This window comes from Juglans microcarpa x Juglans regia, chromosome 5D (assembly GCF_004785595.1).
Source record: "Juglans microcarpa x Juglans regia isolate MS1-56 chromosome 5D, Jm3101_v1.0, whole genome shotgun sequence".
Classification (NCBI taxonomy): domain Eukaryota; kingdom Viridiplantae; phylum Streptophyta; class Magnoliopsida; order Fagales; family Juglandaceae; genus Juglans; species Juglans microcarpa x Juglans regia.
The window spans coordinates 15136729-15149663 of record NC_054602.1 but is presented as its reverse complement, the minus strand read 5'-3'; the positions used below and the strand labels follow the sequence as shown (position 1 = coordinate 15149663).

Below are 12935 nucleotides of genomic sequence, written 5' to 3'. Positions count from 1 at the left end.
TCATACTCATTTATGTTTGAGATGTGTTAAAATTTTGTAAATATTAATAAGATATTTTGTGAATAATAGTGAGATAATTTGAATTAAGTATTTATTGAATTTTGATAAATAAGAGAGAAAAAGTTGAATAAAAAATATTATAAAATTAAAATATTATTAGAATATAATTTTTATTTTGAGATTTAAAAATATTGAATTATTTTTGTTCTTTATTTAAAAGTTTATGAAAATTGTAATAATTAGTTTGAAAATATTTATATTTGAATCATATTTGAGAAACAAATTACATAAGATGAAATAAGATTAAAACTGTTTCCAAATATCCCTCAGAGCATTCCCCTTGCATTTTTCATTTATAAGTAAAATAATTAAAAAAATCTTCAAAAAAATCTTCTAATTGATTATCTAAATAAAATGTAAAATATAATTTTTTTGTTAAATATCAATCTAAACGTAGCTTTATATATTTCTCTCTCTTCCTCCATCTCTCTTTCTTTTTTCTGTTAACTGTTTTATAATTTTTTGTTAATTGTTTCTTTCTCTCCCCCTTTTCATCTTTTTTCTTTTGTTTTGTTATTTTTCTCTCTACCTTTTTTTTTCATTTGTTTAATTTTTAAAGAGATAACAAGTTATATTTATAATCTTAAGGTATGCAAGTCACGTACTCTCTTTGAAAAAATAAATAAATCTAAAATTCACATAAAAAATTATTTAATAGAACTCATTTTTTTAAAAAAGAGAGTATGCGAGGCCATTCTTTTAGAAATTAAAATTAAAATTAAAAGTAAAAAAAATATAGATAAACCATTAGAAATGCTTTTATATATGCTTGAAATTCAAACCAGAATTAGGATCCCTTAAACAGAATAATTTTCTTATATTTTTTATTCATTCAATATATAACAACAACCTGACTTAAGAAATTGTGTAAAATTGACTTAAAAAATTAAAAACAAAACAGAAACATAATAACATAATTTTTTTCAAAAATATATATTTAACTTAAAATTAAATGCTAAAAATAGAAAATAAAAACTTTTTAAAAATCTCAAATAAAAAAAATTTAATTTTAGATATATATATATATATATATATTATAAAGGGCCACCCACCAGGCACAGGACGACCACGAAATGGTCGTAGCTGACAGGAATCATATGATCCATGAGCTTAAATTGTTCTTCACCTCTACATTAAACTCACAACAAATGTTCTGTTGGGAAACTTTCGCCATAATAGTTATATCGTATATGGGATGACGTTTTTGCAACATCTCAATGTTTTTTTCTTGAAAAACGCTGGATGCAAGCGGCCAAAGCACAACTGGCGTGCAAATGCTGACATGGTGGCCATGTCATTTAATAAAATGACTGTGCTTCATTTGTGTTTTTTTGAAGAATAAAACGGTGTGTTTCATGAAATCTCTCTTCATTTCATTTTCGTAACTCTAAGATCCTTTCTCCCTCTCCATTTCGCAATTAGTTCTAACATTATACTCTGCAACTTCACACTATTTCATCATTGAAAATAAGAAGATAAAGTATGATAAAGACAAATGAGAAGTGTGCAAGAGAAACAGAGAACTCTCTCTCTCTCTCTCTCTCTCGCTTTCTCTCTCTCTCTCTCTCTCTCTCTCTCTCTCTCTCCATCTCCTTGGATTCTAATTTCCATCTCCCCTTAGTCAAAATAACTTTACCATACTCAGATGAGACAATCTGTCTTTTTCATCCTGCACAGGCACAAAGAAGACCCATACGAGCTGCCTTTTTTATCTACAAGAAGACTCAGACGAGACGAACTCTGAGAGATTTGAGAGATCCAAACGACGGCCAAGATCCACACGAAGAGCTGATGCCTTTCTTCTCACTCTCTGCGTTTCTCTTCTATTTTTATTTTGATCTTTTTTTTTCTTTTATATTTATTATTATTATTATTTTTTAAAGCCGTTTGCCGCTTACATAGGACAACTTTACGTAGCAGTTTTGTTTTTTCTTTAGCTTTATTGGATTGAATCGTTTATCTTCCTCCTTCAGCATTAAGCGGCAAAGATATCCCTTCCCCAGCAGAACACAGATTGGAGCATTTTAAGTTGCTTAAAGTCTCGAATTAAAGAAGACTTATGTAAAGGGATTGAAGATGACATAGCTTTGGATCCTTTTGACTATTCTGTTTATGAGAAAGCACGTTATGTCCATTGGCATCTAAATATATCTATTGTTTGTAATCTCTGGCAAAGAGTTGAGAAAGAGATCCTAAATTTGCAGTACATGTTTCTTAGTACTTCTGAACCCCCTACAAGAATTGTCAGCAGCTAAAACGGCATCCTTGTTATCCGGAGATGGTTTCCACATGTTAAGACATTAATCATGCAAGGCAGAGATTGGAAATAGGCTAGCCATTCAATGATCATTTTCCTCTAGAATATTTCTGGGTTACTCCCAACTGGATTTGTCAGTGTGAATGGAAGTTATATGACAAAGTAAAGGTCATAGCTCCTCATGGTGGCAACTTTAAAATTTTGTACCCATTCATTCAAGTATGCTCCAATTTTACAACAATGGTTAATACAATTTGCTGAGCAAGCAAAAATGCCACCACCAAGGATTCAGAAAGGGAGGCCAATGAGATATTAAATACCCAGGAAAACTCAGAGAGCAGAGACATTGGATCCACACCATACTAAATAGATGAAAGATCTTCATATATGTTCTTGATACCTGGCCTGTCCGAAACTGATCGTATACATCGTAAAGCTATTCCAAGAACCTCCTTCATTCCCTTCTCAGCTGCCGGATTCCCCATTTCTGGAGTCATTGCAGGGTCAAAACAATCTGAGCCACGACCTTCTGCTACACTTAACTGCACCCAATCTGTCAAATCAACCCCTCCCTCTTCACCAGAGATAACATCACCAGCACACCTTCCTGTTAAAAGTTCCAACAGTATCACTCCAAAGGCATAAACATCAGACTTGAAGGAGGGCAGTGGTTTCTTGGACGCAGCCAACTCTGGTGCACGATAACCCAATACACCAGCATCAAGAATCTGTTCAATGGTACCAGCTTGGGTCATTAGGCGGTGGAGGCAGTAATCAGCAATGCGTGCATTCAGATCAGGCCCATCTAACAGAATGTTTGTTGCTTTAATGTTGCCATGTGGTACAGCACGATCAAAATGGAGATAGTTTAGGCCTCGTGCAACATCAACTGCTATTTTGAGCCTTTGGACCCAGGTTAATGGTGGACCTTTTCTTCCTGGCCGATCTGAAAATAAGATACATCAGAAATCTTTAAAAAAAACCTAAATAAGCATGAAAAATAAAATGCGTGAAAAGCCAAAATTGCTTGAATCCTGAAAGTTTGATGAACAAGCCATATGACCTTAGCTACAACCTATAAGGTGCAATCGATTGACCAACAATGCTGATGTTCTAATATAATGGTTTTGGACAATGGTTATACAAGAATTTAACGAGCTTTGGGTCTTATAGGAGCATTCATACCATTCAGCCACACTAAGAATGTCTTTTAAGTAGTGGAAAACAACAACTATTTCGGCCCAATAGGACATACAATTAATTAGCTAAATCAGTGAACATAATTAGTAAGAAACAAATCATGGGATGAGTCTAGTCAATCTTTTAAGAATACCCAGCCAATTGTTGTGCCACACTACTATATGACACACCACGAATCAAATTTAGCACCATGCTGAAATCATGCTAGTGTGCCAGTCAACTAAGAACGCATCTCACTTGAAACAAGCAATATTACTGAGCTCGTACAGATTGTATCAACAGGTAAAGTTAAGTTTCCCACCCAGAAGAAAACCAAGGCATATGCACAGGACTAACATAGTTTTCCCTTTTGAGGTGTTTTAGGTGTAAGTTTACTGACACTAATTTAATAATGATGTGTAATTGCAAAAGGGTAAAAAAGACTTCTGCACTCGAGGCAGATCTCCTTAAATACTTAAAAACCCCACCAAAAATTCTTGGATGAGAAAGGATACAGACAAAGTGCTTTTGGACATGATCTCTAGCTTCAATCTATACTTACTAACTTAACAAACTTGATATTTTTGTAATTACTTCATCTTTATTTCTTTCACCAGATCAAGAAACCATGTGCAAGATTATTTTTAGGACTCAGACAAGGTCCACTACAAAGTGATCCGATGTGTGTACCAAAAGCTATGTTTAGATATATAGATTAAAAGGAGATCATAGGCTCTGTGCACACCCCTCATAGTAACCATGGCAAAGATAGCTCCACCTTTTACAGATTATAATGTCCATGACTAAATACATCCCACGACAACAGTAGAATCAAAGCAAGGTAAAGGAGAAAATGTTTTTCTTTTGATCGGTAAACAGACTAAGAGAAGAATGTTACCATAAAGAAAGCTTGCAAGACTTCCAGGCGAGACATAATCTGAAAGAATGAGCTTTTCATGTTGTGTGGGCCCCCAATAGTACCCTCTCAAACCCACCACATTCGGATGCCTGATGTTTGCAAATTTTTTAGCCTCCTTAGCAAACTCCTTTCTCTGTTTTGCTACCCCTTCTCTCAACCACTTAACTGTCAAGAACACCCCATTATCCAGAGTTGCCCTATAAGAAGTCCCATGGCTGCTTCTCCCCAATACTTCTGCCGGGGCCCTAGACAGCTCCTCAGGTGTCAGTGTGATGGTATCATCGAGAAAATGAAGCTCACCAACCAATCGATCTGGTGACCTCACATCTAACCTTGCAAAGTGCTCAGCAATGAACGAATCCCCAGATTCTGGTGACCAAGAGAAGTGGCTAGCCTTTGATGGGGAGAAGCCAGTTACAGCAGCCATTTTCTCATCGGGACTGATTATCCCAGATGTCGATCCTTTCCGTGAAGCCACAAGATCCTCAGCTGAAACTACCAAAACACCACCACTCTCTGCTCCAGTAAGTGCGGAGGGGTTTGGTTGAGCTCGCCGGCGAATGTCTTTATCTATTTTGTGTTCTGGTGGAGGTCTCCTTGATATACGAATGTAACGTATGAAGATAACAAGAAGGATAAGAATGAAAACAGCAACCACACATGCAACTATAATTATCACTTTGACAATAGTGTTCATTGATCTCCTCTTGTGATTTTCATCTGGATAATTGGTTCCTCCAGAAGAACCTCTAGGAAAACTTAACTTATTATTTCCAGGGTAGAAAGAAGAACTTGGGAACTTTCTCAGGTTTTCAGGGACAAACCCTGAAAGATCATTATATGAAGCATTAAAGCTTACGAGGCTGTTAGGCAAGTTGTTTGGTAAAGAACCTGTAAAGTGGTTCTGTGATATATCCAATGAGCTTATTGAGCTCATGTCAGCCATGGAAGTTGGCAGAGAACCAGAAAAGTTATTTCCAGCAATATTGAGTACTTGAAGTCCAGTCAATGCCCCAAATTGATCGGGAAAATAGCCACTAAACTGGTTACGAGAAAGATCAAGAATCTGAAGATTGCTTTCTCCAGGGGAAGGAGGAGAAAACTTAATATCACCACTCAGTAAATTATTTTCAAGATGAATCTCCTGCAGAGTGGGCATTGTCAACAGATCAGCTAGAAGATGACCATTTAGCTGGTTGGAACTGAGATCAAGAACTCTAAGCTTCGGATAATGTGTGATAACAGTAGGAAGAGAGCTAACAAGAGAATTATGGGAAAGGTTGAGATAATTTAAACGCAAAAACTGAGGGGCAAACTCAGGGATCGGCCCTGTTAATTGGTTCTGACTGAGATCAAGGAATTCAATGTTCCCCCATTTTACCATTCTGGTTAAATTTCCTTCAAATTTGTTATTGGATAGATCAAGTACCGCACAACTTCCAGTCAGCAAAGGAAGCTCGCCTGTGAGCCCATTTGAGGAGAGATTAAGAAAGTGCAGGGTTGTCGACGTGATCATACTTATCGGCCCTGAAAGATGAACATGACTGTGAGAGACTCAATAATTTATATCACATAGTAGCAACAAGAACCATTCAAGTGAACATAAAATGTATTATGAATTTCAGTCTGGGAAAACCAAATTAGCTGTTATAAGTACCTGACAAATTATTGGCACTCAAATCCAGTTCAGTTAACACCAAAGAATCTCCTTTCAACAGACCATTAGGAATGAACCCTGAGAATCCGTTGTTGCTGAGCTTCAGGACTTGGAGTTCATAGACAAAATTAAATCCAGGCAATTCTCCAGAGAGCTGATTGTAGCTCAGATCCAGCACCTTCAAGTTTTCAAAGACCTGTGGCTCACCTCCACTCACCAGTGATCCCTTGAGCTGATTGTGGCTAAGATTCAAATACTTGATAGTCTCAGAAATTTGTGGTAAAAATTTTTGCTGCTGTGAACTAGAACTAACTAGCATGTTACCACTGAAATCAACGTGGGTTGCACTTGATAGAAGCAAGAATTCCACATCCAGCTGACCATTGAGCATGTTTCCATGCAAGTCAAGCAGCTCAAGACTATTAATTAGCTCAAAACCTTTAGGTATTCTCTTGTTAAAGCCATTCAAAGATAGATTTAGAGATACAAGGTTATTTAATTTTGTAAATGCTGATGGCAGTGAACCAGAAAAGGAATTACGGCTCAAGTCCATAGACTGGATTGAGGTAAGACCAGATATAGAATCCGGAATTGAGCCAGAGAAGTTGTTCCCAGCCAATGAGAGGTTCCTTAGGCTTGCTAACCTGCCAATCCCCGTTGGCAAAGACAAGGAAAACAGATTATTAGATATGTCTAGAAACTCAAGGCTTTTCAAGTCTGCAATATTGTTCGGAATCATGCCCGTCATGGAATTGTTTGACATGGAGAGTCTCACAAGCTTCGTGAGATTTGAAAATACACTCAAGTCCGCATCAGCTGAGAGACCCAAGTTATTAAGAACAACCCCAGCAACATTTCCACCATTACAAGCAATTCCGTTCCAAGAAGTAGGGCAGCCATCAAAATCAATAGACTCCTCATTCCATGAATTCAGAACATAACCAGTGGGATCATGCTTGATTCCTTTCTTGAATTCGAGCAGCGCCAAAATGTCCTGTGAAGGAAGCTGCCCCATGGCAGAGAGAAAAAACAGGGATGCAACTAAAAGCTTGATGAGCTTCATGCCAATCCTATCAATGGCTCCACCTAGGTACGGAGAGAAGCTCAAGAACATAAGAAAGCTTTTCAGCTACTAACTCACATATTTCAAACAGACCCAATTGATTTCCAGACCACTTACTGAAAAAAGAAAACTGAACCCACGACACAGCAGCTCTTTCTTCAATATTATGAGAAACAGCCTACAGAAAGTAAAGAAAATGGCTCTTTTAAGCTCTTAAAGAATCAAGTTAAAAAAAAAAAAAAAAAACCGACTAAGCTGCGGAAAAGACAATAGACATGCAACAACCTTTCTTCAGAAGCATGAGTAATCTCCACTTAGGTAAGCAAAACCAAGAACTTAGGATAAACATTGGAATAAAAATCCCTAAACGTATTCACCAACCGTATACTTTTAGCTCACAAACAAGTAAACATTTGGAGACCATAGCCTCAAAAGATTGATCCTTTCCTGGAGGTCAGAAATACAATACTGATTTAGCAAAGAACAATTTTTAAGGGCACAACCAAAGCATTGAATGACTGAAACGCACTACGCAAACTGAGACACTTTCAGAGATCTAACAAAAGCAAATGCAGGATTTTCTTACCAATATCCCCGCTTGATGAACAATGTAGCTTAAGTAACTCTTCCAAAGATTCAATATTTGAAGCAACAAAAACACTTCCTTGCAGGGCTCAGAGCTTGGAACATTCTGACGAAGCTATCAATTTACACATGGATTACAGCTACAAAAACCAAACCCATGAATAAACAAGAAATGCGTCTCCAGTAGATTTACAAAGAGACTGCATTAAAGACAAGGGACCCAGATATTTTTTGGCCATAAAAGTTCTACTGGAAAGTACTTTAAGCTCTAAAACAGTCCAAAGCCCTAATCTTTCTTTAATGGAGATGACAAACAAACCACCCTTAAAGAAAAAATGCCTTTGTCCCTTTTCACTATTCTCTGTTGAGGAGGCATGTGAAACTGTGAGGGCCCCAAAAACAAACCAACCCCATTTTAGTTTGTTTGCATTGTGTGAATATGGGAAAAGAAGAATGATTAAGGTGAGATGATTGGAGATATTGTGTAAATAATAGTTAAAAAAGTAATAAAAATATCATAATAAAATATTAAATAATAATAAAAAATTAGATAAAAAAAACTAACCCACTAAAAACCCTGATGCTGGTTCATTTTTTGAGAGATCTGGAAGTGTCAGCTAGTGACAACATAAGCGGGAAAATCTTTAAGTCTTTTTGGTCGCGTGGGATTTACCCGCCAAATAAATAAATAAAAAATTAGAGAGAATCTCCCTCTCACTTTCCTTGTGGACGTCAAAGGATTTATCAAATCCGCTTTTAAGATTTGCGCTTTTCTAGAAGTGAAAAATAAAAAATAAAAAATTGTATTAGGGCGTGGGGAAAAGTGTGATGATCAGTGACAAGTAGGACATGGGTCCCCATATGCCCCCTTGACTAGGGCTCTTCATTTCATTTCTCCCCCAAGTCCCAATAAGATACTGATACACAGAGGTGAAGTTGGTGGAGGCATAATGATAGTATGTGGGAGTAAGGTGCCCATTTGGGAACAACCTGTTATTTTATGACACGTGTGCTAGTATCCCACAGTTTGCAGTCCATACCTTGGTGGGCTACGAAGTTTTGGAGGAGAAAATGCTGCATAGTAAAAGGGAGGGTGCCCCAACATGCGTTGTAGATTTCTGTTTAGGGCTCGTGATCATGTACGAGTTATCCTAAAGAAAGTTTTTAGGTTTTCCTTTCTACTTCATGATCAATCACTTTTTGACATTTTGTTTTCTCTTTTTACTTTTGTCAAATGGTTATCATAAATTCATAATCACCACTTCTACACACCATTATATTACCACCAAAGTCCACGAGAACCGCAACACATTTGGTAGGGAGAGAGAAAATTATAGGCCTAGAAGTACATACCATATTCATTAATCTATAAACATCTTATAAAAGTAAATTTTTAAAAACTTCTTCTCAAAGCCTTGTAAAATCTCCCTTGCATCATTCCCAGAAATTATACAAATCTTCATTTCCTTTGACCCTTTTAAATTAAGGTTGGATTCTCCGATAGTGTTAAAAAGTTTAACTCCAATTTTTGACTTCGACCAAAAGTAAGAGGCCAAGTTGAATTTCGACTTTGACACGGAATCAAAGTGAAGGTCGGAACTCCGATCGAGGTTGAAGGAAAGAAGAAAAGCAAAAAAAAAAAAAAAAAAAAAAAAAGAGCAGAAAAGAAAATAGCATCTCATCTTGTACTGCATTGAAATAGTATTCACACATTCACAAACAAAAATTTTAGCATCTTACAACATGATCTCCCAACAAAAGCCACAACAGCAGGAGCTGAAGAAACAAAACACTTTTCACAAAAATTATAACAAAGAACAGCTCTTTTCCTTTCCTTAAAATTCTCCATTACATTTTACATACAAAGAAATCAACTAACGAATTTGAAACCCAAAAAATTAAAAAACTCTAAAAATCGCATGTGAAAAATTGCAGCCATGGACAGATGTACATACGTATTGGAAGATAACTAACAAGGAAGCCATGGACGGACTTACATACGTACTAACTACTTTTTCTTGCATGGATGCTTGTTTTGAGGACAATAATTTTTGCTTTCCTTGGTGCTCAGTCGCGCGTTCTCCGTGGTGCTCACCTAGGGGTGAGCTCTTTTGCTCGCCTTGGTGCTCGTGTGGGACGAGAATTTTCACTTCACTTTTGCTTGCTTGGTACTTGTCTGGATGCGAGCACTTTTATTTTCCGTGGTGTTTTCTCAAGACATGAGCACTTGACAATATTCATCAAGATAAAGAATATTGTGCTTCATCTAGGTTGCTCACCAAAGTCCAGACAGTTTCCGTTGATAACTTGTATTTTCTTGTAGGTTTTCCTTCAATAGTTAGTTTAGGAAAGCCCTTGTGCTTGCAATGCTCCCTTAAAGGTGAGCTCTCTTGCATTTTGCAATGCTCGCTCAGGTAGCGAGCACTTTTGCTATCCATTATGCTTGTACGTGCAATGACAACTTGTGTTTTTTTCCTTCAATAGTTAGCTTAGGAAAGTCCTTCTGCTCTCTGTGGTGCTTGGATGTTGGCTAGCACTTACGTGTTTCGAGGTTCTCGCCTAGATGACAAGCACTTTTGATCTTAGGGTGTTTGCTTATTTGCGAGCACTTTTGTTCTATGTAGTGCTTACTCGAATGACAAGCATTTTGTCTTTTCACAAAGCTTGTCGAGTATCATACTCTTTCTCGTTACTTGCCGAGTTGACAATCATTTTTTCTCTCACGCATACTCACTTCGGTGGTGAGCACATTTAGTACTCTCTATTGTGCTCGCATGGGGCCAAGTACTTTGCATTTCCATGATACTAGCAGAGGTTCTCGCCTCCACACTCTTAGATTAAAAAACCATAGGGAGGTAAGGTAGAGAGAGGGAAAAAACAAGGAAGAAAAGATAAATCTAACCCGAACTAAATGCCAAAACTTATGCCCTAAATGCTCAGACCAGCCATTAGGTGCAAATGACCACACCAAGACGCACGTCATCATACATCGAGATAAGTTTTAAGCACGACTCCAAGCCAACGAAATTGTAGCATTCAAAACCATGAGTTGTTAAATGGCTCAAAGTGGTAAATGCGGTGGTTGGATGGGCTGGCAGTGCGAGTGGCGGTGATGGTAGTTGGGAGAGAGGAGGAAGAGAGCAAGTGATCACAGTTTTGAGAGCGTGGGAGAGAGTTTTGAACTATATAATTAATCCCATCAATAAATCAACATTTGATGTGTGTAGCCATGATTTATAGCTGGCTGGCTATATATGCGATTCTCTGGAGTCTGGAGAGAGAAGTAAGGTCCGAGGATTTGCTGTACAAGAAAGCTGGTCATACAATTTTCCTAAAACATTGTTCATTCCAAATCTTAGAAGAAGAAATATTTTTAAAGCTCAAAACTTTGACCAGATTTAAAAGCCAACATATTCACATGCGCCCTTGTATTATGTGTGTGTAAATAACTCATAAACGCATGAATTTTCTACATATATCTTTGAGTCTCTATCTATCAATATATATATATATATATATATATTATTTTTGAATTTTCTCTTTCCAACAAACAAATGTGGAAGGGAAAGACAATCATTCTTGAGACTTGAGTCATGCCACCTATAACGAACTTGTCCGATGAGGACATCAGAAACATAAGAGAGGTAGATTATGATATCCTATTTCTATAAGTGATAAAAGATAGGTAGATTACTTAGGAATGAGAAGTTATTATTTTTTATAATACTCTAATAGGCCTCCAATTATATAATTGACTAATCATTTTAGAGTATATAAGTCATGTGACTTAGACTTTCAACTGGGCATTACAAATATATTGATAATTATTTTTATTTATTTTTTAATCTTGAATATCTTTTAACAAATACTTCACGTACGTAAAATAATATTGACTAATTGATTATTAAGTCAACCAGTTCTATATCCTTGACTATGAAATTAAGGTAGAGCATAACGGACAGCCACATGAACAGAATGCATAAATTTTGATGTTGTTCTACGTAATTTATTTTCTAGACTAGTTAATTCGTCCAAGTGGCGTAGCTAGGAATCCATTTTTGGCCGTCAATAATATAGCCATTAAATAGTTTTTATATATTATATGAAAAATAAATATGAAAATATAATCGATATATATATATATATATATATATATATTTTTGATATACATATATATAACTTGACGGGTGGTACTGATATTATGCGGTAACTTTTAACTATTCACACTGATAAGAATATGAAAATTATGAAAAATAAAAATGGAAAAAATTAAAAAGGAAAATTTTGACTAAGCACCCTAATATCACTATTCTGAAATAATAATACTACTATGCCGTCTCATTTTAACTGTTTATATATTAAATTTTTTTTTATATTTTTTTTATTTAGTGATTAAGAAAGTGACTATTAGTATATTAATTTTTTTTTATATTTTTAAAAAATATTTAAAAATACTAAAAAAATATGAATAAAAAAAATTAAAAAAATTAAAAAGGAAAATTGTCCCTACGGGCGGCAGCCTAGCTGCACTCATTCTGAAAAGATGGTACAAGGGAAACTTTGTGGAAGGCATCATGATGAGCGCAGATGAATTTTGATCATCACAAATGCCAAACACAGTTATATACTTCTTCAGTGTTATGAGTCGAGGGCCAGACATGGCTGGCTCTAAAAATTAGGGTTTGTTTGTTTTCAAAATGAGATAAGTTAAAATTAAAATTAAAAAATTAAATAAAATATTATTAGAATATATTTTTTAATATTATTTTTGTTTTAGAATTTAAAAAAATTGAATTGTTGATTTTATTTTGAGTGAAGATTTAAAAAAATTATAATGATGAGGTAATATGATATGAGATAAAATGTTTCCTGAAAACAAACGAGACTTTATCCTGCCCCTGCCAATTTCAAGAATAACTTTAACATAAATCGATTAATTGATTTTTATAAGCATTTTGAGATTTGTAAAGAGATTTTTTTTTTAGTTAATTGCAAAATCAGTACTTCGATTCGAAATCAACACGAAATATTGATATCAAAACTAACACGTAACATGCCAATACCATATGGCAACCTTATCATTAATTTTCAAATAGAAGATTGATGGAGGCCTTGAATTACAAAAACATGAAGACTCGAGTATTAATTTCGCAAAAGTTGAAAATTTGAGGTCACAAGTTAGAAAAATTGAACAACTCAAAGGACTAGTTTTGCA

General features: G+C 35.6%; 1 protein-coding gene across 1 annotated transcript; it reads right to left on the bottom strand.

The window, feature by feature from the left end:
- Positions 1-2392: 2392 nt before the first annotated feature.
- On the bottom strand, positions 2393-8094 carry LOC121265013 (LRR receptor-like serine/threonine-protein kinase GHR1). The gene is made up of 5 exons (XM_041168433.1): positions 7722-8094; positions 7253-7313; positions 6073-7158; positions 4395-5942; positions 2393-3263 (listed from the first exon to the last, which is right to left on the bottom strand). Exons 3-5 carry the CDS (start codon positions 7133-7135, stop codon positions 2680-2682), a joined length of 3195 nt encoding a protein of 1064 aa, XP_041024367.1. The 5' UTR covers positions 7136-7158; positions 7253-7313; positions 7722-8094; the 3' UTR covers positions 2393-2679.
- Between the last annotated feature and the right edge of the window lie 4841 nt (positions 8095-12935).